The sequence below is a fragment of the Narcine bancroftii genome, chromosome 7, assembly GCF_036971445.1.
Source record: "Narcine bancroftii isolate sNarBan1 chromosome 7, sNarBan1.hap1, whole genome shotgun sequence".
In the NCBI taxonomy this organism is placed as follows: Eukaryota; Metazoa; Chordata; class Chondrichthyes; order Torpediniformes; family Narcinidae; genus Narcine; species Narcine bancroftii.
The window spans coordinates 156,018,398-156,045,107 of NC_091475.1; the positions used below are offsets into that span (position 1 = coordinate 156,018,398).

Sequence of the window (26,710 nt, forward strand, 5' to 3'; positions counted from 1 at the left end):
CTGATGCCCCTTATAGTTTGAGAGAAAGAGAAGCAAAAGATAGCCCCTTCAGAGTCCCTGTGTATCCCTGAGGCAAAACAGTGCAAGTACACATGCAGATATTAATGTGCATACAGACAAAAGATACAGAAACGTAGAACTTGTATTCATACAGTATATTAAAATAAATATTAATACATAGTAGACTCATGGTTTTAGCAGTTCGTCAGTCATTCAGCAGTCTAAATGCCCATGAGAAGAAGCTGTTACTCAGCCTGGTGATTCTGGCTCTAATACTTTTGTATCTCATTCTTGATGGGATGCTGTGTGCGAGGTGGCAGGGGTCCTCACAGATTTTTATAAACCTGTGGATTGACCTTTGATCTGATGCTCTGTAGCAACCGTACCACACTGTGGCGCAGATGGCCAAGACACCCATGATAGAGGTCCTATAGAAAGTTTACAGAATGACGGCTGGTAGCCTTTCCCGCTTCGGCCTACTAAGGAAGTGAAGTCACCGCTGCACCTTCCTGACAAATGAGATGTGTGTCCAGGATAGGTCACTTCTTAAGTGAATACTGAGGAACTTGAGGCTCTCCACTACTGATTTATTAATACGTAGTGGAGGTGGTCATCCCTGGTTCTCCTGAAGTTCACATCATCTCCTGGATCTTGAGACTCAGGTTGTTATTCACGCACCATTTCACGTGATTTTCTATCTCTGTACTGCAGCTTATCATTGTTGCTGATGAGGCCCATTACTCTCATGTCATCTCCAAACTTGGTGACTTTGTTGGGGCTGGATCTGGTGTGGCATTTGTGGGTCAGTAGCGTGAACAGGCTCAGGCTGAGCACACTGCCCTGAGGTACGCCAGTGCTCAACTTGATGGTGCTCAATGTTCGGCTGCCAACCCAGGCAGACTGATGACAGCATCTCTATCAGCCTCTGGGATATGATTGTATGAAATGCCAAGCTAAAGTCAATTAACAGCAGTCTGGTGTATAAGACATCGTTCTCCAGGTGGGTTAGGATGGAGTGGAGGGGCAAGGCTATAGCATTGTTAGTGGAACAGTTCCTTCAGCAGATGAATTGAAATTAGTCTAGTGTTTCTGGGATATGCGGTTTTATATGTTCCACCATCAGATACTGATACTGGAAGCATTTCATAGTGGTGGAGGGCAGTACTATAGGGTGGTAGTCATTGAGGCCTGTGCAGGGGACCTGTTCTTTTGGGAAGACAGACTGTTCTTCATGTCAAGCCATTTGCAGATGATGTTTAGCTCCTCCAGAAGGAGACATTATTGTAATTGACTCACAAGGTTGTCTTGTAATCTATTATTGTTTAGATATCTTGCCATATGCGCCTCGTGTTGCCGTTGTTGCACAGCAGATTATGGGTCCTCTGTACTATCCAGGCTTTGCCTTCTGGATTGCATGGGAGAGTTCAGTCCTCGGTGATCTTCGTGCCTACATGCCACCAGTCCTGAAAGCTGCCTCTCAACCTCTGAGAAATGCACAGATTTCTGTATCCAACCATAGTTTCTGATTAGCCCTGGTTGGGTAGCATTTGATCTCCATTTCATCCTCAATGCACTAGCTAAGGTAGCCTGTCACTGAACTCTTGTCGTCGTTGAAGTTTACGTAGCTGTTGTAGGTGGTCGCCTCCTTGAAACAGCTTCAATCGGTCGTCTCAAAACAGTGCTGTGCCCCCTCCCCAACCCCAGCCACGACCTGATCTCACTGCGACTTCGACTGTTTTGCTAGTGGTCTGTTTACATGGTTTACAATTTTTGAATTTCTATTTGTATTAAGTGTTCTTAATTGATTGGTAGTGTTCCTCAATATATTTTAAATTAGTTATTACAAATTATCAAACATTTCAAATATTTGACTTTCAGTAGCCTTTGTTTTTGAATGTTATACACATACAGGATTCAGATGGTGGAAAAATTTTGGGATTTTTTTGCCTTTCTGTGGACTGGATTTGTTGCTTACACATGCATGACGTGTGGTTATACAGAGCATTAGGTATACACTTTAGTAAGTTGATAAATTAGATTGATCCAGTTGATTTGAGTTATTGTAGATGTTTTGGTGATCTTTTTCAAATAACACATCAATTTTAATATTTAAATGTTTCTACCATAGCTTATGAAATGTCAACAAGACCCAAAGGTGCAACATTTCACCTGCACGTCCATACCAGGTAAGCGAGGGTATTGGGTGTATTGAGTGCAGTCCAACAAGATTTTTCTCTTCCCCTTTCCTCCCCATCTCCCCATGGTGCAGAGAAAATTAAATTTGTTTAAATTAGACAAAAACTAATTTTGAGTACTTATTAAAATCATCTAGAATTAGTTTAAGTTGAAAGGAATATTATAAAATTTATGATACCTTGTTCAACCATTTGTCAAGGAAGGATCTTTGAACTTCAATTTGAATGAGTATTTACAAATCATGAAATCACTTGTTTGAGTGGTAACATTGCTTTTTTTTTCTTTCAGAACCTGCTGAATACTTTCAGGAACATTTAATTGCAGGGTGAAATTTGAGAGACTGCATTTTTGCCAACTTGTGGCAGAAACCAGAAGAGAAGAATTTATTTTCACAGCACTCCTTAAATATCAAAAGCCATGAAGTAGAGCAACACAACTTTACAAAGATTTAGGAACTAACCTGTCACTAGCGGTTAACGGACTTTGAAGGAATGTAAAATAATTAACATCTCGATTTTGTAGAACCTGTAACTGTAACAAATTTTTGAAATTATATATTTACCAAGTAATCTGATCAAGCTGAACAAATGATTGACCTAAGTTACCTAACAGAGGAGGAGCAGGCGAATATCTTGAGGGTGCTGCAGAGAGATGCAGAGTTGAGAAAAGTGGAGGAAAAAAGAATTGGGTAAGATTTATTTTAAAATGCTATTGATTATAGATAATGCAAAATATATGAAATAACATTTGTGAGAAAATTGTTCATATCAGACATGTGTGAAGTTGACTGGTGACAGGATGCCATTTGGAAGCCATGTAAAGCTCTTTGCCAGTCAGTCGGAGGGATCAAGTTTGACTTTCCTGCTGGTGGCCATGCATAACCTTCATGTCTCTGTAGGAACTCCAGGTGATCCCACCAGAACTCACATAGCCATTACCAAGGACGATGTGCCGTTGGGAAGAAACAGAAAAAAATGCTGCTCAGGAACAGTGTGGTATTTTAACAGGAAAAGAGGAGGACTTTCTTAGCTGGATTTCTGCTTTCATGTCACCTGGAACAAATTTATTTTGTTTCTACTGGGGGGATGGGTGGGGGGGGAAAGAAGTTGTTGTCTGAGAAATTTATAATTGACATAAGTGTGGAGAATTCAGTGACAGGGGTTCTAGATCACCATAGATCACCATTCCATTGTCCACTAGATCATGTGAGAGTTGCAGTAGGATTGGAGAGTAAGATACTACTTTTTCACGATGCCAGTTTGTCACCACTCCCCAGTACAGGTTCTCCCACCATGCCTTCACCTGACTGCCACAGCTAGGTATCCCAAACTGCATCCATTCATGACGGATGATGTGGTTGGAAGACACCCGCTGATTGTGGATATCCATTTCTGATGCCTCATATCAAGGTAAAAGAGCAACATATTCACTCCCTGGTGGCAGCCATAGCAATGGTAGTCAGGAGCATAGCAACAGAATGTTAAGCCGATGTGGAAGGCTTGAGAAAGTATTCGGGTGTGAAGTAAAATAAATTATAAATGGAAGTTTAATTTTGAACTAATATTTTAATTTTGTTTTGCCCAGTTAAGCCTTTCAGTTCAGATTTCAAATGTGATGAATTCACAAATTGAGTGTGCAGATTCGTGAGAGATGGGTTTTGATGCTATCCTTCCATTAACTTCAATTAATTATGAGTGTTGAGAGAAAAATATTGAAGGGACAGAGCCAAACAGCATGGAAACGTGTTTTTCAGTTCATCATGTCCATGCCAGCCATCAAATATTTATCTGTATTAAAGCCACTTTATTGCACTTGGACAGTTAGCTTTAAATGCCATTTATAATCATCATCTAAATCAGTAATTCTCAACCTTCTTTTGGCTATGGACCCCTTCAGACACTACTCAAAGTTTATGGGCTTATTCCCTTTGAAGCAGTCCTTTAGTTGGTTTCTTCGTATTTCTCTCCTATCTACTACATTAAAAAAAAACATTTTATGATTTCAGTCTGTGGTCCCCTTAAAGGTCCTGGGGTGGGGGGTAAGCGGTGTTGCTATGGTCTTTAATGAGATTAGCTGATTTAAATACTCAAACACTGACAGAATGTTCACCTCCACCACATCATCAGACAATGCATTCCAGATTCAAGGTTTGCCTCTTGTTTAACTGCCACCTGAACCAAGGGAGAGTGACCTTTTGACTGATGTTCCATAAAGGAGCTTGAAGATGCACATGAACACAGTATGTCAATACTTGAACCTTGAGGAATGTGCAATGTTGGCAAATCCATGTACATGGACTGCCTCGTGCTCACTTTTGAATGAAAAGTAGAGCTTCAGTTATCTCACTGAGGCTGTGTAGAGGAGGAAACTGTCTGGTATGAAATAAGTCAGCCTTGCTGCCGACAGTGGGAAGTGGAAGGATTGATGTTGATGATAACTGGAGGATTTATTCTATGTAAAGATGTTGACCTATGGGGATACAGTGTATAAAATGGCCTTAAATTTTCTATTTAGAAAAGTAACGTGTAATCTGTTGAAACATAACAGATGACTGGTTCCTGGTGAATGGCTGTTTCCCCTGAAGAACCATAAAGCCAGAAATCGTAAGGATCTGTATAAATAGTCAGCCTTTTAAAATATGAATAAGACATTAAGGACAAGAAAAGATCACATGTTTGTTCAAGCTTATTCTATCAATCACTATCACATTTTACTATCTCGACTTTAAAATGCTGATTTTTTTTCCCAAATCCTTGGATTCCCTTTTGCATACTGAAGTTTACTGATTCAGCTCAGGCTAGGAGGATGGTCAGAGTGCTCTAAGGTAACTAAGAGGGATGCCAGAAGCAAGAGCAGGTTGGATGAGGTGAGAGAACAATGAACATTCCAGTCTAATGCAATAGACATTGCTTATTCTATTTTATTAAAATTTATATTAACATCTTTTGGTTATTGATAATTTACGATATATTTTAAAATAATCAAAATAGCTTTTGATGGTTATCAAACTTTCAGGTTTAGCAAAGAGATGGTGTGACTATGGTAGGTTCCTTGATTATAGTACCATTGATTTTGTTGATGATGTAAGATCATCTTCCTGTAACTTCAACTCAGTTTTATTATCTCCTGATTCAATAAGTATTTCCAGCATTCACCTTTGTTTCAACTTTCCACAAAACTTGCTGTGTTGTGCAGCTCCCATCTGCAGCATGTTTTTTTTCTTGTTCCTCATTAATCATACATTGCTCCCATCAGTCCAGCTAAGAACAATGATGAGTTAAACAAGAGTGTGTGCAGATGCAAAGGCCAAATGCAATACACAAATGTTTAAATTTTTAAAAAAATTGTATTTAGACATACAGCACAGTAACAGGCCCTTTTGGCCCATGAGCCTGCGCCAACCAATTGACCTCCAACCCCCGGTACATTTTGAAGGGTGGGAGGAACCTGGAACACCCAGGGAAAACCCACACAAAAACAGGGAGAACGTACAAACTCCTTACCGACAGCATGGGATTTGAACCCTGGTCCTGATCGCTGGTGCTGTAACAGCATTGTGCTAACCACTGTGTTAACTGTGCTGCCCTAATATGTTGGAAAAACTCAGCAGGACACACACCATTCATAGGAAGTATTCGCTAATCAGACTTTCGGGCCTGAGCCCTCCATCATTCCAGAGAGAGAGAGACCGCACTGAAAGCAATTGTGAGTCTTGGACAACCTTGTTCACTACCCAGTTTCAAAACCTCCCTTTTGTGTCTCCATCGCTCTCTCAAATGTACTCATCATGATCTTATTTCATGGTGGGGTAGAATAGAGGGGCCAGGTGGACTCCTCCTATTAGTTTATATGCTTTTATTTCTATTCTCTCTGCATCTTAAAACTTGCTAGAATTCTTACTATCACACTTCTAATAAAGGGTCAACGACCTGAAACATTAACTCAATTTAATTTTCCACAGATGCTGCTGATGGGTTAGGATGCTGGAAATCGGAAATAAGAACAGACCGTGCCAGAGACGTGAAAGGTCAAAGACGTTAACTGTTTCTCTCTTGGCAGGCAGATGCTGCATGGCCTGCTGATTTGTTTCCAGCATGTTCTACTTTTATTTTCTATTTCTTTTAATTGTTGCTGTATCTTGGGTATGTTTACTTTTGAATTATCAATTTTTAAATCCTCTTCAGCTTCACATCTGATTAGTGAAAGGTGAAATGCAAAGTGTCCACATCAGTGTTACAGGCTTGTCTGGATTAGCTTTCATCTCCAGTTGGGGAAAGAAGTGATTTCGAGGCTTTAAATTACCTGTGGCTAGTCATTTACAAAACATTGAGTTCTTCTGTGTTTTCTAGGCAATTGAATGTCAAAAATGAAATTCAACGTAAGAATATGACTGGTGAGTGGTTTTATGATGCCAAAGCAAAGAGGCACAAAGATACACTGCATGGAGCTGAACTAATTCAAGCATCAATACGGAAGAAGAAACAGTTGACTATATGTAAGTTTCCTTGATCACTTTTTAAAATTGACTTCCCAATCATTAACTTATGATAAACCTGGTGTAAACGAGGAACAATCACTTGAAAGGCTCTAGCTAACACAATGGAATGAAGAATTTTAACAAGTCAGTCTTTTTTTGTTGTCAGCTTCAGGACATGGTCATGACCACAATGCCTTGCTCACATATGGATTATGAAGCATCCTTCAAAACATTTTGAGTAATTATATGCTCTTGGTTACATTTTCTCCCCGAATAAGTGCACAGGTTCTGTACTTTTCTAATGATTTATACCAATGCAGCAAGTAATTAATTGTTAATATGGGTAAGGCATGCAGTCCAGTGAAAGCTATGTTCTATTTAATAATATAGCCTCTGTACAAGTTTTGAAGTTTTATGCCTTGTACTAGTCCATTCTCTGCTTGACAGACCCTTGTAAAACAGCAGTTTTGGGTTGAACTGTTTCACATATTCCATCTGCAAATGCCAGGAATAATGACAGGTGACATGCAAAAGACAATGTGAATATTTCAAGTAAAAGTAAATTCAGGATATAGAATTAGAAGACAGAATGTCCATAGGAGTTTCTCTTATCTGTAGTTGGAGAAACTAAGTTAACTTTTCAAGTTGAAGGAAGTCATCAACCTGAAACATTACCCCCAGTTTTTCTCACTCCACTGATGCTGCCTGGCCAGCTGAATATTTGTGGCATCTTCTGCTTTTATTTCACATTTTCAGCATCTGTCATTTATTCAATTATTATTCTATTTCACTGAATGTATGGATTTTCCTTCACAGATGAACGTCTCCAGGCTAATGAATTCAAGGAGAAATCCAGCAGGTTTTTGAAAAGTTCTGGGAGCAGTATTTTTATACCTCCCGAGCTTTCTTTCTTCGTACAAGAACCAAAGTTGGAAGAACCTCAATCTAGGTATTGATTATAATTGAATGTGAACAACTTTAGTTAGAGCTGGTAGAACTGCGTAGACAGAAAGGTGCCCTGTGTCTGATCTTCACTTACAAATTTTTTTTCTTTATCAAGTAGATACTTTCAGTGAGTGGTTTATTATGCATTTTATGAAAAAGTGAACCTGAAAATGTTATCGTACAAAAGATACTGATTATGAGCTGAGATTTTGTATTTTTACATTTCTGTTTATTCCTAATATGTTAATGTTGCCCTCAAGGTCAACATTCATTGCCTATGCAAATTGCCCTTGTAGGTTGAGTCTCCTAATTAAATAAATGAACTTCTTTCAATGAAAGTAATTTAATAATGTTCCAAGATCTAGTCAAAGGAAAGATAAGTTCCCAATTCAACATGTGTAGCTTATCGGAACTGTTACCTTGTCTTTTGACGCTGTTAACATCCACAAATGCCGAGATGCTGAAAAAGTGGGGGGGGGGGAACTTCTGGGGGATCTCAGCAGGTTAAGTAGTGCCTGTGGAAGCAAAACAAGTGTCAAAATCTCACAGAGTGCCGAGGGGTAAATAGCCGGTATGTAGAAGTGAGGGGGATGGATGAGACAAACTGATGGATGTTGGGTGAAAAGAGAAAAGGAGGATGAATCCATATGGAACCATGTGGGGGAGGGGGAGGTCTTGGTAATGAGGGGCTGATGGATAGAAAAGGTGAACAGAGAGAGGGATGGATTAATGGGACTGAGAAAGAAACACCTGAAAACTAAGTGTTTTGAGGAACTGCTGTCCATTTTATTTTTGTTGATCTGCACCACATGGTGTGCTCAAGGTGGAAGCAGGGAATCTTTAAGATCATGGATGTTTTGTCAGTCAAATGGAGCACTTTATTTTGAAAGGTATCCAGGTTCTTGAATACTGTTGGGCATGCATTCAAATGAAGATTATTCCACACATTGCTTGCTTGGGTCTTAAAGATGAGTGGAAGGTCTATGGGGACCCAGATGGAGAGTTAACAGGCACAGAATATCCAGCTCTAATTTGCTATTGTAGCTTTAATATTAATGTAGCTGATGTTATAATGTTTCTTGTTACCATTGACCTGGAAAGTTGATTGAGTTGGGTGCTTACTCACATCTGAAGAATGTTAAGAATAGGTGATTTAGTTCTTGGAAGATGGAGCTGATCCTTGTATGAAGTGAATATTACTTCTGACATCAGCTATTGCTGGCATGTTGTTCAGGTTTTGCTGCAAGAAAATATGGTTTACTTTATTTTCTGAGGAGTTGCAAAGGGGATTGAATGTTGCACAATATTAACAAAGATCGGACGACCTGTGAACTCTGTTTTGTTGGGTTGTACTTGTACTATCAGATAATAAATTTGAACTTGATAAACCAACCAATATCAATTTTACTATTAACCTTCTCAATTTGTTGTACCCCCTTCAATAAATTGTACAGATGAACATCAAGAATTATCTATTGATATAACTCCTTTAATTGTACAACTTGATTTTTATTGCCTTTTATATTTCTTAAATTACCAAATATGTAAATTAATTTTGTTATGAACTAACAAACATTATTAGTACTAACAAAGGACCAGCAATGGAAAATTCACCCGATACTGGTAATTCAAAATAATAGTTTTATTAAAAACATTTCATACTTATCTCTAAACTTTACTTTATCTTAAAACTTCACTGTGCGTGTGCGCGCGTGTATTAAAGTCCAAAACCATTACAGTTTAAACTTGATTCTGAAAAATTCACTTTTAAAAGTCCAGTTTCAAATACCTTGTTGACTTCAGTTTCTTTTAAAATTGTAGTTCAAAAGTAAATATGGTGCTCTTTTAAACATTATATTTTCAGATCTCTTTAAACTTAAAAGTTTCTTTATGAGCTGTCTTTCAGAGAGAGATTTCTTCTAACAGGAGTGACCATCATAAGGGCACAAATGAGTCTTACTTATTTAAAAGCCATTTACATTGTATCTCCTATGAATAGGACAATCAAGTCCTGTCTTTCCAGAAGCTTAAGTTCTTAGTCTTCAGTTTTCTTCCACGATGAGGCTGCACTCTTTATTTTCAAAAGACCAGTCAGAAAGTGGTCTCCCTTTTGAAATCCACTTTTATTGTATTCCCCTTTGATTAGGAGTAACACATAACAGCACTTATTCCAGTTACTGTAATTCAACCCTATCTTTCACAAGAGTCTAACTCCTGTGTGTTTCACACAGAGTCTTGACTTCTGAACTCAATCAAAATATCTCAATTTGCCAATGTATTTCTCAAAATCATGTGACACATCATCAATTCTTGAAAACCACATGTCCATGTATTGGAATCTTTATTGCACTTGACGCCAGCATCTGCACTGTGTCGGGATGGATGAAGCACAGGAAACTCATCACATGGCCATTTACCTGAATGTCCATCAATGATTTGGCGAGTTGATGGGGACTGCCCTGGTCGAGTATGATAGAAGCCAGTGTTGGATTGCTGCTTGTCACTGCATGTCAGGAGGTGGCAGCATCCAAGATGGTGGCCCCCATAGCCTACACGTGGCTCTGATGGATCTCAAAGATGGTGGGCAGCATTTCATCGGATGCTTGCCCAGACTGGTAAAGTAGCACTTTGGGTGCTTGCAGAGTACAATGGCTGTGGTTGAGGTGTTGGTGGAATGTGACAGTGGGGTAATGTCCCAGGTTGGTGACACCCGGGGCAACCACGAGGTGGCCACGTTGTCAGTTGAGTAGGTCTGAATGGCCATCTTCAGTGTGCATGCCAATTTGACTGCCCTCTGCAGACTGAGCTCACCTTGCTCTAGTGGTGTCTGGTGGATGTAATTGGCCCTGATCCCTGTGACATAGGCATACCTAATCAGGTCCTTGCATTCACAGGCCTATCCAAGGGTTCGCAGGGCCCAGAGGTACTCTGCATTTAACTTCCCGGGTCACTGCTTTCAGGCCACCAGGAGGTGTCTGGCATAGACCTCGTTGACCTTTCTCAGGCACTGGCCCTTCAATATGTCCATTTCCTCTGGATATGACATGGTGTCCCTGATCATCAAGTATACCAGTGGCCCAACTCGGGATTGCAGTACCTGTAATTTTTTGCTCTCCAACCGTACAATGGCTGATGATGCCTGCAGGAATGCTTCGAAACAGCACAGACAGAGTTCAAAGTTGGTAGATGCCTCAGGCGGTTGAGGGTCAATTTCCAGTTTCTCTGGCTTCAGGATCTGCTCCATTGTCAAGACTATCGTGAATAAAATTGATGCACCATCAATGACTCAAAAGACTAAGTTGAGCAAAACTGATGGGCTTTTATTCTCAATAGAATGAAGGCACATCCATGCTGGTCAAGTGTCCCAAAATGAGGAGGGGGATGAGGAACAGTCACCTTTATTCAGGAGTCTGTGGGAAGAGCCACAGGTACAGTTGGCCAATGGGTGTGCCCAGACAGTCAAACATACAGTGGTTTACCACAATCGCATTATAAGACAAAGAATGTAATATATGCGAGATATTTCAACTTTTGACTGCTATGAAAGCAAACAAAGAGTCACCAAGAGCATTGCCCAGAACCCTAGCAACAAGAGAAAGAAAGTCCTTTCAGAGAAACTGTTTGTAAGTGGATTTGCTTCCAGTGCTCCTGCAGCCACTCAAATTCCTGTTCAAACCACTGGTAACCTGAGCTCCAGATTCAAACCTCCGATACGATCAGGAAATCTTCAGCACCTGAGGTACTTGTGAGTAGCCCACAATCTGGTACAAGTCCTTGCTGTGTGAGTCCTTCAACAATAACTTGCCAATAGCCTGCAGACTCTGGGGATCCTTCAGCCATTGAGCCCCTCGGTGGGTCTGCTCCTGTGGTCACCTTCCCTATAGGGTTATCTCCAGGTTTGTCCTTCTCAACAGGGGTATTCTCCCAGTTTCTGGTGCCCTGCATCGGTCTGCTGCTCCCCTGGAGTCTGCAGCCCATTGCTGGGGTTGCCATTTTGGGCACAAACCTCTGGGATTGCAGGATGTTTAAAAAAAAAACCTCTAATAGGCTGTTTAAAGTTGTAACGGAGCCATTGTCATCATGGCCAGGCAGTAGAACCTTGTGCAGCAGTTCTGTGTTTCTACTCTCCTGGGTCAGCACCACCGGCATACCTCCATGCACCATTTTTTTGTAATTGTACCTAATGGAAACAAACTGCTTAGAATATAGAATAAATCTGAATTACACTGAAGTATGTCGTTGGATGCTTTTTCTCTTTTTCTTGGGCATTCCTTATAAGATATTTGAGACTGTATTTTAATCACAATAGACGATAAGCTGCTTGGTTATCTACAGCCATCCTGAAAGCAAGGTTAAATGGATATGGTTTTGGAATGCAGGAAGTATGAATGAAGCTTTGCAGAAATAAACAGCGTAAGAAATAAATGAGTTGAACAAGTTGACCTATTAAAGAAAATTGTAATAAATTAAAATGCATAATTTTTTAATGCAGAGTTAAATATTATGGAATGCTTTTTGAAAGTGCATGAACTTATTTTTTTTCCCTCTTACAGTACAACATCACAAAAAGAAAACCATGCAAATCCACAACAGCAACCAATACGAAAGAAGACTTCCCCATCACCAGGAAAGGTATGTTTTATAATGGCTCAGTAATTTCAAATCTGTCCATCTAATCAATGATTAAATAATGTACTCAAAAGAAATTGAAATGTAATACCACCATTGACAACCGTGGCATAGCGCGATACATAATAGTTGTATGGCTCCTTCATATGTTTTGAGCAATAAGAAATTATGAATATTTTCATACTCATTACTCAGATTTGCATGGACATCAACATTCCAGAATTTTTATTTTTCATTCTTCAGCTCAGGTTGGTGTGGGTGGCCTCAACTTAAAGAATATATCCTAAATTATCTGTAGGTTCTAATAAAATATTCCAGATCTGTAATATAAATATTGGATATTGGAGAGAAACCAGTGCACTAAAATTAAATCTTCAGACGAGTTTGTGGAAAAAGCACATCATTTCTGATCTGTAAATATAGCAGAAATTAAATTTGAAAGTATTTCAGTGCTCTTGACTTTTATGAATTTAAATCTGAGTAGCTATATTCATTAAAATGAATACAATGCAGAACTGGTTATGGTTGAGTACTTTGTATCAATAAAAAAATGTCATTCAACCACCTACAAGTCAATACCATAAGGCAGGGTTTCCCAAACATTTTCTTTCCACTCACATACCACTTCAAGTAATCCCTATGTCATAGGTGCTCTGTGATTAGTAAGGGATTGCTTAAGGTGGTAAGTGAATGGAAATAAAAAGTTTGAAAACCAGTGTTTTAATCGTACCTAAATGACTCGTTATGCGCCCGGACTCATAACTCCAAAGGAAGTGGGCCAATGACAATTTTTCTCAAGCAAGACATTTCAATAACAATTGAGTCTACAGCAGTGATTCTCACCCTTCCCTTCCCACTCACATACCACCTTATAGAGCCTCAACATCACATTGCTGCTCTAGTATCCAATTCCTCCAGATATGAATGCCGGCATTGCTTTCATCTGCACGAGGACTCCTGAGTCCCTTTGCATCTTTGGATTTTCTCCCCACCTTTTATTCCTTCTACCAAAGTGCACGACCATACTTTCCAACACTGTATTTCATTTGCACCCACAATTGTAAGAATTCCCAGCTTTTAATTGTACACGTATGGGACTGATTATTAGACAAGAGTTCACTACAAAGAGAATAAAAACATCAATCATTTGTTCTAACTTGTCCATGTCAACCAGTGGCCACCTATCTATATTATTCCCACTTTCTAGAACTTGGCCTATACCCTTCTATGCCAAGGCAATTCAAGAGCTTATCTTGACTCTTCTTAAAATGCCAGCAACAGTGGCCTCCCCTCTCTCTCAGGCAGCAGACATTTATGCTTCATCCTAAGTTTTAAATTTAAATTTAGACAAACATACAGCATGGAACAGGCCCTTTTGGCTAACAAGCCCATGTCGCCCATTTACACCCAATTGACAGGTACACTTTTGGAACAGTGGGAAGAAACCCACGCGAACGTGGGGAAAATGTAAAAGCTCCTTACAGACAGTGCTTGATATGAACCCCGGTCACTGGTGATGTAACAGCATAACTGCTCTAACTTCTGTGCTAACCATGCCACCTTCTGTAATGGGGGAAACATTTCCTGCACTCCTGTCCAGTCTCTACCCATCATCATTTTATATTTTTCAATTATACCCCCTCTTAACCACCTCTGCTACAGGAAACATAGACCTAGCCTTTCCAGTCTCTCCTCATAATTGAAACACTTAATTCCAGGCAATGTCCTGGTAAATTTTGTCTCCACCCTGTCTAGTACAGATGAACTGTACTGAGAAGTTATTGCCTTCTTTCTGGAAGTACCCTAAGTGACCAATCATGCCGATATTGAAGTCTCTAGCATTGGATTGCTACCTGATGACTCGCTGCTGAAAGCATACATGGAATTCTGGGGAAAACACTTCATGGACTGTGAAATCTGTCTGTATAGCTGATATTTAGTTTAGAAGCTGCACATTTATATGAGCATAATAGTGACAAAGGCCACAAACTAACATGTACCCCTCATCCTGCTGAGACAGCAATTTATGTTGTTGAAGATAGAAGTTATATGAACAATCGTGTGTTTCTGACACCAGAAAATAATGGAATGTCCTCAGAAGTGTAATCAGGTTGTTTAACCTGGGCTTGTTGATCTGGGAGTTACACCAAGTTAAAAATCCAATTTATTAGACATTAGCACCTAAAATCCATCATGTGATCCAATTTGCGGGCAATAATTTGTTTCCCTGAATGTGACAGAAAATAATGGAATTCTGAAATAATTAATGTTGATCGTCCACTGCAGCCTGATTAAAACTTTTAAGGGACACTTGTTCACCCGTGTTTCAAGTGCAAACTTTTGATGAAGTGTTGTTTTTTTAAAAATTTGAAATAACTTGCCCAGTAAGTAACTTGTATTAGGAAGTGAACCCAATGAAAAGCCAATTCTAAGCATAATAATGAGGTAAACTATTTGAATCTGAATAAATGATTCTTCTCTTTTGAAGGCTGATGTATTGGGCTGGATGAAATTCTCCACTTCATTTAAATGCTGCTCGTGTCCCAGATATCCTAAAGTGGGAGGGACAGGAGCCAGAGGTCGTGGTACATGTAGGTACCAATGACATAGGGAGGAATAGAGAAGAGGTCCTAAAAAGTGAGTACAGGCAGTTAGGTAGGGAGTTAAAAAGAAGGACCACAAAGGGGGTAATCTCTGGATTACTCCCTGTGCCACGTGACAGTGAGAATAGAAATAGAATGAGGTGGAGGATTAACACGTGGCTGAAGGGGTGGAGTAAGGGGCAGGGTTTCAAGTTTCTGGATCACTGGGACCTTTTTTGGGGAAGATGTGACCTGTACAGTAAGGACGGGTTACACTTAAATCCCAGGGGGACCAGAATCCTGGCAGGGGTATTTGCTAGGGCTACACAGGATCCTTTAAACTAGAATGGTTGGGGGGAGGGAGCAAAATAGTACCGAGCAGTAAGGAGAAGGTTAGAATGCAAACAAAGAAAGTTTGTAGTAAGTATTTGAATATGGATGGGAAGGTGATAAAGAAAGGAAATGCTCTGGAAGAAGATGAAGGGCAATTGGCAGGAAAAGGAAATAATTTTGTTATTAAAGATGAGGGAAAACAGGGATTAAGAATTGGGAAATCTCTGAAATTCATATATTTTAATGCCAGGAGTATGGTAAAAAAAGGGTGGATGAGCTGAAGGTGTGGATTAAAACTTGGAAGTATGATGTGGTAGCGATTAGTGAGACATGGTTGCAGGAGGGATGTGATTGGCAGCTGAATATCCCTGGGTTTCATTGCTTTAGGTGTGATAGAGTCGGAGGGGCAAGAGGAGGTGGTGTTGCATTGCTTGTCAGGGAGAATATTACAGCAGTGCTTAGGCAGGATAGATTAGAGGGCTCGTCCACGGAGGCTATTTGGGTGGAACTGAGGAGTGGGAAAGGAGAGGTTACACTTGTAGGGGTGTATTATAGACTACCTGGAGGGGACCGAGACCTAGAGGAGCAAATCTGTAGGGAGATAGTGGATATTTGTGATAAGCACAGGGTTGTAATTATGGGAGATTTTAATTTTCCACATATAGATTGGGAAACACATTCTGTGAAAGGGCTGGATGGGTTAGAGTTTGTGAAATGTGTGCAAGATAGTTTTTTACAACAATATGTAGAGGTGCCGACCAGAGAAGGAGCAGTGTTAGATCTACTGTTGGCAAATGGGATGGGTCAAGTGACAGAGGTTAGTGTTGGCGAGCAATTCGGGACCAGTGATCATAATGCCATCAGCTTCAATGTCATTATGGAAAGAGAAAAGTCAGGGCCAAGGGTTGAGGTTTTTGATTGGGGAAAAGCTAGATTTGAGGAGATGCGAAAGGACTTGCAGGGTGTGCATTGGGACAATTTGTTTTATAGGCAGGATGTAGTACAGAGATGGAAGTCTTTTAAAGATCAGATTTTGAGAGTGCAAAAGCTTTATGTTCCTGTTAGGTTAAAAGGAGGGGCAAAAGGTTGGAGAGAGCCGTGGTTTTCAAGGAATATTGGAAACTTGGTTCGAAGAAAAAGGGAGGTGTACATTAGGTATAGGAAGCATGGAATTAAGGAGATGTTTGAAAAATACATTGAATGTAAGAGGAATCTTAAGAGAGGAATTAGGAAAGCTAAAAGAAGGTACGAGGAGACTATAGCAAGCAGAGTGAAAATTAATCCAAAAGGGTTCTACAAATATGTTAATGGTAAAAGGAAAGCGAGAGACAAAATTGGTCCCTTAGAAAATCAGAGTGGAAAACTGTGTGTGGAGCCTAGAGAAATGGGGGAGATATTGAACAGTTTATTTTCTTCGGTATTCACCAAGGAGAAGGATATTGGGATATGTGAGATAAAAAAAAGTAAATTGGGTAAATATGGAGATTATAGTGATTACGAAAGATGTAGTGTTAGGGCTTTTGAAGAATATAAAGGTGGATAAGTCTCCGGGACCAGACGGTATCTTCCCCAGGTCATTGAGAGAAGTAAAGGAGGAAATAGCAGAGGCTCTGATGGTAATTTTCCAAATGTCATTAGAGATGGGGATAGTGCCGGAGGATTGGCGTATTGCGCATGTGGTTCTGTTATTTAAAAAGGGTTCAAGGAGGAAGCCTGGCAGTTATCGGCCTGTAAGTTTGACATCTGTGGTAGGTAAATTAATGGAGAAAGTTCTTAGAGATAGTACTTATAAATATCTGGATAGACAGGGTCTGATCAGGAGCACTCAACATGGATTTGTGGGCGGAAGGTCCTGTTTGACCAATCTGATTGAATTTTTTGAAGAGGTGACTAGGAATGTGGATGAGGGTAGCACGGTGGATGTTGTCTATATGGACTTCAGTAACGCCTTCGATAAGGTACCACATGGAAGGTTAGTTAGGAAGGTGCAGTCTTTAGGTATAAATTTTGAGATAGTCAAATGGATTGAACATTGGCTGAAAGGGAGAGGCCAGAGAGTGGTAGTGGAAAATTGTCTGTCAGGTTGGAGGCCAGTGACCAGTGGTGTGCCTCAGGGATCTGTATTGGGCCCATTGTTGTTCGTTATATACATTAATGATCTAGATGATGGGGTGGTGAATTGGATTAGTAAATATGCAGACGATACTAAGATAGGCGGAATAGTGGATAATGAAGAAGGTTTTCAAGGATTGCAGAGGGATTTGGGCTGCTTAGAAAAGTGGGCTGAAAAATGGCAGATGGAATTTAATGCTGATAAGTGTGAGGTGCTTCATTTTGGTAAGAAGAATCAGAACAGGACATACGTAGTAAATGGGAGAGCATTGATGAATACAGAAGAGCAGAAGGATTTAGGAGTAACGGTACATCGTTCCCTGAAGGTAGAAACTCATGTGAATAGGGTGGTGAAGAAGTCTTTTAGTATGCTGGCCTTTATCAATCATTGCATGGAATATAGGAGTTGGGAAGTGATGTTGAGATTGTATAAGGCGATGGTGCAGCCTAATTTAGAGTTCTGTGTGCAGTTCTGGTCGCCTAATTATAGGAAGGATATAAACAGAGTGGAGAGAGTGCAGAGAAGATTTACCAGAATGTTACCTGGGTTTAAGCATCTAGAGTACAGGGAGAGATTGGGCAGATTAGGTCTTTATTCTTTGGAGTGTAGAAGGATGAGAGGGGATTTGATAGAAGTATTTAAGATTATGAAAGGGATAGACAGAGTGGATGTGGATAGACTATTTTCGTTAAGAGTAGGAGAGATTGAAACAAGAGGACATAAGTTAAGAGTTAAGGGGCAGAGGTTTAGAGGTAACATGAGGGGGAACTTCTTTACTCAGAGAGTGGTAGCGGTGTGGAACGAGCTTCCGGGAGAAATAGTGGCGGCAGAGTCAATTTTATTATTTAAGAAAAAGCTGGACAGGTATATGGATGAGAAGAAGGTGGAGGGTTATGGTCATTGTGCAGGTAGGTGGGACTAGAGAGGAGTGTTTGGTTCGGTGCGGACTAGAAGGGGCTAATGGCCTGTTTCTGTGCTGTAATTGTTATGTTATGTTATGTTCATTGTCTCCCATGCTCCAGCCCTGCAGTTGCATTATTTCTCTGTGGCCAGGGCAAACACTGACAGAAAGCCTTTCTGAGCATAATCTTCATACCCACAGTATAATTTGCACCTTCACATGCAGTGGATGTCTGTGATGTCTCTCATACATGCACTGCAACTTGTTCCATCCCATCTGTCAACATGGATAATTATGGTGTGGGGGAGTGGATATTTTGGATTAAATCAGGTTGATGAATATATTTTCCACCTCCTGTTTTTAAATATGCTGAAAATTTAACTGTGGACTTTGTGTTCCTTTCACAATTTTCCTTCAGAAAACTTCAAATCTTGTATTTCTGCATTATATTAGCTCAACTTGTTAACTTGACCCTAAGTATCAGAACTGTTTGTTCCAGAATGTTTTTATATTAAATTAACTGTGCTGTGTTTCAATGCAAATGTGCCTGATGCTGCAGTAAAGAATTTTTCAACATTGGATGCATGTTAAGCAGATGTCCTATCTGTCTTGCATTTAATGAAAAACAAGTTGTTTCACATGTGTCCTTGCTGATATCTATTCTTCAACAGCACCTTAACAGATGAAGCTGTTCACTTACCTCCTTGCTGTTTGTGAAAGCTACTGTGCATAATTAGTGTGCCACATTTCCCTGCTAAACAGCAGTACACTGTCATTCAAAAAGTGAATGAAAAAGATTTTTATCTCAGTGCCACTTTCCAGTACAAACCCAACATTTCAATTCTCTTATTTTCTAAATGTCAACCCATGCCTATCTCTACCTTGAATATCTTCTTCTTTGGCTTGGCTTCGCGGACGAAGATTTAGGGAGGGGGTAAAAAGTCCACGTCAGCTGCAGGCTCGTTTGTGGCTGACAAGTCCGATGCGGGACAGGCAGACATGGTTGCAGCGGTTGCAGGGGAAAATTGGTTGGTTGGGGTTGGGTGTTGGGTTTTTCCTCCTTTGCCTTTTGTCAGTGAGGTGGGCTCTGCGGTCTTCTTCAAAGGAGGTTGCTGCCCGCCAAACTGTGAGGCACCAAGATGCACGGTTTGAGGCGTTATCAGCCCACTGGCTGTGGTCAATGTGGCAGGCACCAAGAGATTTCTTTAGGCAGTCCTTGTACCTTTTCTTTGGTGCACCTCTGTCACAGTGGCCAGTGGAGAGCTCGCCATATAACACGATCTTGGGAAGGCGATGGTCCTCCATTCTGGAGACGTGACCCATCCAGCGCAGCTGGATCTTCAGCAGCGTGGACTCGATGCTGTCGACCTCTGCCATCTCGAGTACTTCGACGTTAGGGATGAAAGCGCTCCAATGGATGTTGAGGATGGAGCGGAGACAACGCTGGTGGAAGCGTTCTAGGAGCCGTAGGTGGTGCCGGTAGAGGACCCATGATTCGGAGCCGAACAGGAGTGTGGGTATGACAACGGCTCTGTATACGCTTACCTTTGTGAGGTTTTTCAGTTGGTTGTTTTTCCAGACTCTTTTGTGTAGTCTTCCAAAGGCGCTATTTGCCTTGGCGAGTCTGTTGTCTATCTCATTGTCGATCCTTGCATCTGATGAAATGGTGCAGCCGAGATAGGTAAACTGGTTGACCGTTTTGAGTTTTGTGTGCCCGATGGAGATGTGGGGGGGCTGGTAGTCATGGTGGGGAGCTGGCTGATGGAGGACCTCAGTTTTCTTCAGGCTGACTTCCAGGCCAAACATTTTGGCAGTTTCCGCAAAGCAGGACGTCAAGCGCTGAAGAGCTGGCTCTGAATGGGCAACTAAAGCGGCATCGTCTGAAAAGAGTAGTTCACGGACAAGTTTCTCTTGTGTCTTGGTGTGAGCTTGCAGGCGCCTCAGATTGAAGAGACTGCCATCCGTGCGGTACCGGATGTAAACAGCGTCTTCATTGTTGGGGTCTTTCATGGCTTGGTTCAGCATCATGCTGAAGAAGATTGAAAAGAGGGTTGGTGCGAGAACACAGCCTTGCTTCACGCCATTGTTAATGGAGAAGGGTTCAGAGAGCTCATTGCTGTATCTGACCCGACCTTGTTGAATATACTTAATAAATAAGCCCCTGGGTAGAGAATTCTAAAGATTCACTATTCTCTAGGTGAAGAGATGTCTTCTTATCTCAGTCCCAAATATCCATCTATTTCTTTGAGACTGTGATGACTAGCTCTGGGTACTTTACCGTGGGGATATACTGTATGCATCCAATTTGCCAATCCCACTCAGATATATGTTTCAATTAAATCACCTTTTACTCTTCTAAATTCTAATGAGCTTGGGTCCGTCTATCATTTGCTCCTGTTTTATCAGAAGTTTAAACCTCAGGTCACTGACTGAATATTATTGCTCAAATTCTTTTGGGGAGGAGATGATGGATCTCAAGCTCATTGATGACATGCATGGATAACACTGATAAATGATAAAGGAAATTACTCCAAAGAATTTCCTGTCCAATTTTGCAATTGACAAGGTTTCAACAGGAAATGCTCTATTGTATGTAAAATCAGTTTTATGGATTGCTGGTGCATTAAAAACATGAGCAAATGGGTCAATTTTCTTGGCAAACCGGTTGATAGTGGGAGAATGTTTATTGGCTGTATTTAATTGATCTCTGATTTTTAAAAAGCCTACTGCTTCTTTTTGCTGCTACCTTTGGGCAAAACCATTATCTCAAGGTTCAACAACTATTTTGACTCTTTCACATCCCCTTGGTTCACTAATCATAGACTGCTCCGACAGACTGCACTATTGCAAGCCACTTTTTTAGCACTAGGATTATTGTGAATATTTATTATCTATCTTATGTATTTATTGTCTCTTTTTAATTGATTCAAATAATTTCCTAATTTAGTTTTTCATTACAAGTGCCTGGAGCAAGAAAAGATATTGTTGCAAATGTGCATGATAATAAACATTATTATCATTAAAAAGCAGTTCCATTTGAGCCAACTTCTGCTTTCTGGTCTGCCTTCCAAGCATTGGTTCTATCCTATATTAGCATGGGATATCTGGATCATTTTAAATAATTTTGAAATCAAATTGGGCTCTTCTTGGCAGCAATCATTCGGATAAAATGAAATCAGATTACTTCTGAAGTATTGTAAAGAAGTTGGATAATGTGTTAAGGGCACCTATCAATGACCCCTCCAACACACCATGGTCTTTTTTGCAAGTTCATAGGCTGTCTGAAAGCAAGGTAAATAAATGGCTGCAACCTGGTTGTATCCAAAGGCCAGAAACTTGAGAGTCATTAGTACCTCACTGCTGCATTATTTTGTGCCCTTGATTGAATGTATTAGAATTTCTTGGCAATTATATTGCTTTCTTGTTGCTTGTAAGTTTTGAATTGTCTTATTTTTTTCAAACCATTGATTTCAAGTCATTTTATGGAATTGCAGCCCTTCATACCTGTGCAAGCCCGTGAAGACCTATGTGATGTTGCATTACCCTTCCCTTGACTTCTTTGCTATTTTAGTTTCAAATATTAATAGTAATCTTTTTACTTGACTAATTAATAGCCATTTTAATTCTATTGTCCATAACCCATAGTGAAAATGAAATCTTTTGTAATGCCATGTTTTTAAAAAAAAAATAACCCTTTTAAATGGTTTAACATTTGATGAAATCATCAAGATTTATTCTCAATTACGCTTTCCCAGTGAATGAATAGCTTACATTTTTCCAGTCTTTTCTCAAAGGGAGAGTTCTTCCTCCCTCTGGAGGATGCAGAAGAAATTTCTTCTTCTACCATTTATCTTTCTGAAGAATTGAGATGGTATTTATATTTGGACTCTTAAATAGTAACCTACATTTTGATTTATTTCTTGAATGTTTTATTATCGTGATTAATAAATCATAGTCATACTTTTGGAACAATTACTTTTCAGCAAAGAGAAAACCCATTTAACAAATCAATGTTGTCATCTGATTACCCAAATGAAGACAATAGATCACCGCTATCTATTGGAAATCAGTCAACAGCCAAGCAAGGTAATGACCAATAAACCAATTTAGAGAGATAATCCAGAAACTAGCATGTTCATCTTTTTATCTTGTGTTTAAGAGAGATTAAATATTCATGCTGTTCAAATCAACTTCTCTTAAACTCTATTGTTTTGTTTGGTCTGGATTTACTGGTGACTTTTTCTCTGAATGTTCATGTAAACATTGACTGATATCTCGGCAATTTGTCAGAAGTCACACATCTTGCAAATGCTTACTGTGTTTGTGGTTCCACCTTAACTGTGCCTTAACCAAAAAGTTTGATTAAAGTGATAAATGCAGACAATCGATGCTGAATAATTCTCTGGAATTTGCTACCGAGGGCAGCTGTGGAGGCCAGGTTGTTGGGTGTATTTAAAGAAGAGATTGAGAAGTATCTGAATTGTCAGGGTATCAAAAATTATGAGAAGAAGACAGGGGAGTGGGACTGAGTGGGAGAATAGATCAGCTCCTGATGGAATACTAGAGCAAACTTGGTCATGGTCTTATGGCCTTGTAAGTAATCCTAAATCAGGTATCACAAAATTAATTGTGGCATAAAGCACCTTGCATCATCAAGCACCCTCACCATCCAGACCATGCCCGTTTCTCATTGCTCCCATCAGGAAGGAGCTGTGCCTGAAGATGCACACCCAACATTACAAAAACAGCTTCTTCCCCTCCGCCATCAGATTTCTGCATGGAGAATGAACCTATAAGACTCTACCTCACTCTTTTCTCTTTTTTGTACTAATTATTTATTTTTAAATATTCTATTTGCAGAACAGTAAGTTATAGCAATTTTGCACCTGTAATGCACAATACTGCTGCCACAAAAGAACAAATTTCATGACAGATGTTCATAGCAATAAACTTGATTCGATTCTCTGAACTCATCTTATCCCATGATTTTGGAGGGATCCCCATAATTGTTATCTTCTAAGACTCTTTTCTGGGAGAGACTACCAAAGTCAGATTATTATCAATATACAATAAAAACAAGTTTTGAATTTATTCAGATCTGAACATTTGTGGACTGTATTAAACAAGGACTTTTCCTACCATGGATTTTACCAATGGGGAGTCCATGTATTAAATGGCAATGGTGGAAGCACATTTCATATATTCATTGTATGACGGTGGAGATGGCAGTATATCTTGAGCAGAACTGCAGGAAACTTCACGATGTTCTATTTGGAAAGGATGTGCCTCTCTTTTTGGCCTTTTCATTACTTGCCTTTAAATAAGTTGTTCAGTTTTTTTAGCTGTGTATTATCAAATTTAATTTCTCCAGCTTTGAGTCATAAACAGCACCCTTCTCTCTTAGCATGGGCGCACACGCACACACAAAGATTGTGCTCAAGGTTTGTGGGTGTGTGTGGGTGTGTGTGGGTGGGTGTGGGTGGGTGTGGGTGGGTGTGGGTGGGTGTGGGTGGGTGTGGGTGGGTGTGGGTGGGTGGGTGTGGGTGGGTGTGGGTGGGTGTGGGTGTGGGTGTGTGTGTGGGTGTGTGTTTTTGTAGATCTGTTCGGGTGTGTGTATACACCCACACAAACACCCACACCCACACCCACACCCACACACAATGATCTAATACATCACGTATATTTTTAATTCATATTTTGAACTTCAGATTTTAAAACTTTAAAACAATAGATATAACAATGGTATCTGCCTGACTCAACTACATTTTGTTCATCAGCATATCAATGAACAATTTTTGCCCCAGAATTTAAGAAGGTGACATAATTCGCATTTTGACCACAAGGCCAATGCACTTGCATCTTTCTATGCATATTAGCACTTTTATGCTTTTTGTAGCGTCAAGAAGCATATAGATGAGGACTGTAAGAACAAAAAAGTAACTTGGATATATTCACTATTACTTGTCTAACAGTCAGCATAAATAACTTGCAATAAACAGTTTTTAATTTGTTTTAAGTTTCCATTGAAGCATAATTGGCTCAAGGAAGATATCTTATAAATTTGAAGTTGGGCAAGTTTGAAGAGCTAAAACGGGATCATTCTGCTTTCATCACTGCAGAACCAATGCAAGCTTGTATTTGATTACAAACATCTTTATAATTATGGATGCATTCAATAATTTAATCATTCTTAATTTTCTTAATTGCATTAAATACATTTTGCTCACAATTACATCCTGTCAAGTAACAGTTTAAGTAGTAAAATCTAATTTTATTGTGACTCACTATTTTAAACTTGTACAAGAGACACCCTTCCATTTTGTGCTGGTTGTGCATTCCTCACCCATTCAAAAAAATGTTGTTGGACCACAGTTAGATTGGTATAAATTCAAAACGATGCCTTTGTACAAGTCCCATTTATGAAAGTCCTTGAATGTACCAGCGCTAATAATCTATTCTCTTTCTCTATTTTGTATTTTTCAGTATCTGGCTCCTCCATTCTTTGTCTAGCTGTTTGCCTCTCCCCCTCTTCCCCCCCACCTCTCCTTCTCGTCTCTGTAGCCCTTTTTCCACTGGCATCCTAGTTAATTGGCCGTGCAATGTCCCTGGATAAGAAGCCGATTGTGCCTTTTCCACTGGGCCACCTTTAACTGGGGCATTAACTGGATTTCCACTGAACACAACTCCTCCCCAGGGATCAGAATGTTCTACCTTCAACTGGAAATGAGTGACTTTCTTCTGTCCTTTTTCCACTGGTTTAATCAGCACGTCGACATCCGCTCATGCCAGGGATATGAGTTGGGGTAGAAGCCACCAGCATGTTGATTATTTTCTTTTTGCACTGGACCCTGTCCCAGTTAATTCCCTATTAATTCCTGGGACAAGGTGCCAGTGGAAAAGGGGCTTCAAACACCTTCCTCCTCCTTTCTCTCTCTCTGAATCTATGCTTGTATCTTTTTTAATTTCCCTTGTATGCATTTTTATTGTCTCTCACTTTGTATGTTTCTTAATTTTTCGTCGTTATCTTATTGCTGCTTTCTGAAATTCTTTTCTTACCTACAGAATATCCCATTTATCTAAGAACAGATCAGCATAGCACAGGGACAGGCCCTTCATCCCTCATGTTTGTCACGAAAATGATCTCTAAATCAAGCTCTGCTGCTTGCACTTGATGGATAGCCCTCTATCCTTTTCACATTCATGTGTGTATCTACAAGTTTCTTAAACCTTGCTATTGTATCTGCTTCCACCATTGCCTGCGTTCACCATATTTCACCTGTTGCACTGTCTGAGCTTTCGAAGATCTCAATTCACAGCTTTTCTTTCATAGTGGATCCCTGCAAAACGCTTGAGAATGTTGTTGGAACCAGAGGCATAGGATCTCAAGAAACCTATGGAGATGATCGTTCAGGTCTTTGAGCTGTGATTTTGTTATCTGGAATCATTGGGTGCCTGCAGTATCTTTAAAAGAAAGTTTTCTGATTTGCTCTTGTCAAGTGCCACATCCAGCACTCTGGCAATAATCTGGCTCTAGCCTTTTTACATCTGCTCTTCAGATTAAGGAAAGAAAGAAAAAAAAATTTATGCTGTAATGATGAAAAGATCCCTCCAGATTTGCTGTGAATGGATGGGTTATCCCACATGTGATTCAGATAAGGGTCATTTTTCCACTGAATAAGGGCATTGACCAAGATTATCTCTATGCTGCAAAACTTTGGCAACATTTGGACTTGGAACATTATCATCAGTGGAAAGTTACCATTGCAACACAGCAAATTTTAATTTCCATTAAAATACTGTCATTATTGTATTAGTGCCATAAGCCATCTGGATGCAGAAGTCCCAGCAATCAAAATATAATGTTTTGTCACAAATGATACCATGGCCCATGATAAATACATGTATATGATTGCAGCTGGACTTCTCTGGACATTTAATGACAGACATGCTGATGTCCATGAATCTGAAATGGTATCGTGACTATCAGATTGAATGACTTGATGTTGTTTAAAGCCTTAATATTGTGGAGTTTGGGAACCTTTTGAATAACAAAAAAGAGACAAGGGTTTGGTTTGAATGGGAAGGAGCATGGTTTGTATCCTGTAACTAGATGAAAACATGAGATGATTGAGGAATTGGAATGCAAGACAGATAAGAGCATATTTCACTTTCAGTCCTGTAGTTGGCTGCAGTCTCTTTCACAACTGATCTGGTAATCATAAACTATCTTCCTAAAGTAAGTTTTTTATTATGGTGAAGAAGATGAGTTTGAGAACAATCTGAAAGGAAACAATTTTTTTGAGTATCAGTAAATGATCAATTCTCATAATTTACTGATACATCATTTTCCACTTCAGCTGTTTTCATAAACAAGCAGGTCTTTGGCTTTAACTTGCTTTATGTTCATGGAAATGATGTTGTATGTTGATACACTTGGCTGGTCTTTTTGCTATTGTGTTTTTTTGATATTGCCATTGAACCATGCATTTTTGGTGTTATTAATACTTTAACTCAAATCCACGGTTACTTTAAAA

The 26,710-nt window shown here is 39.8% G+C and overlaps 1 protein-coding gene across 8 annotated transcripts in view; it reads left to right on the forward strand.

The window, feature by feature from the left end:
• The window catches only part of sytl2a (synaptotagmin-like 2a), a 146,506-nt gene that overhangs the window by 85,212 nt on the left and 34,584 nt on the right, over nucleotides 1-26,710 (forward strand). For all 8 annotated transcript variants that reach the window (XM_069890948.1, XM_069890945.1, XM_069890949.1 and 5 more), the window contains 6 exons: nucleotides 2,129-2,186; nucleotides 2,485-2,884; nucleotides 6,546-6,691; nucleotides 7,490-7,622; nucleotides 12,172-12,250; nucleotides 22,160-22,262. In XM_069890948.1, coding sequence (XP_069747049.1) covers nucleotides 2,784-2,884; nucleotides 6,546-6,691; nucleotides 7,490-7,622; nucleotides 12,172-12,250; nucleotides 22,160-22,262 — 562 coding nt within the window. In that variant the 5' untranslated portion in view covers nucleotides 2,129-2,186; nucleotides 2,485-2,783. The remainder of the gene's footprint in view (nucleotides 1-2,128; nucleotides 2,187-2,484; nucleotides 2,885-6,545; nucleotides 6,692-7,489; nucleotides 7,623-12,171; nucleotides 12,251-22,159; nucleotides 22,263-26,710) is intronic.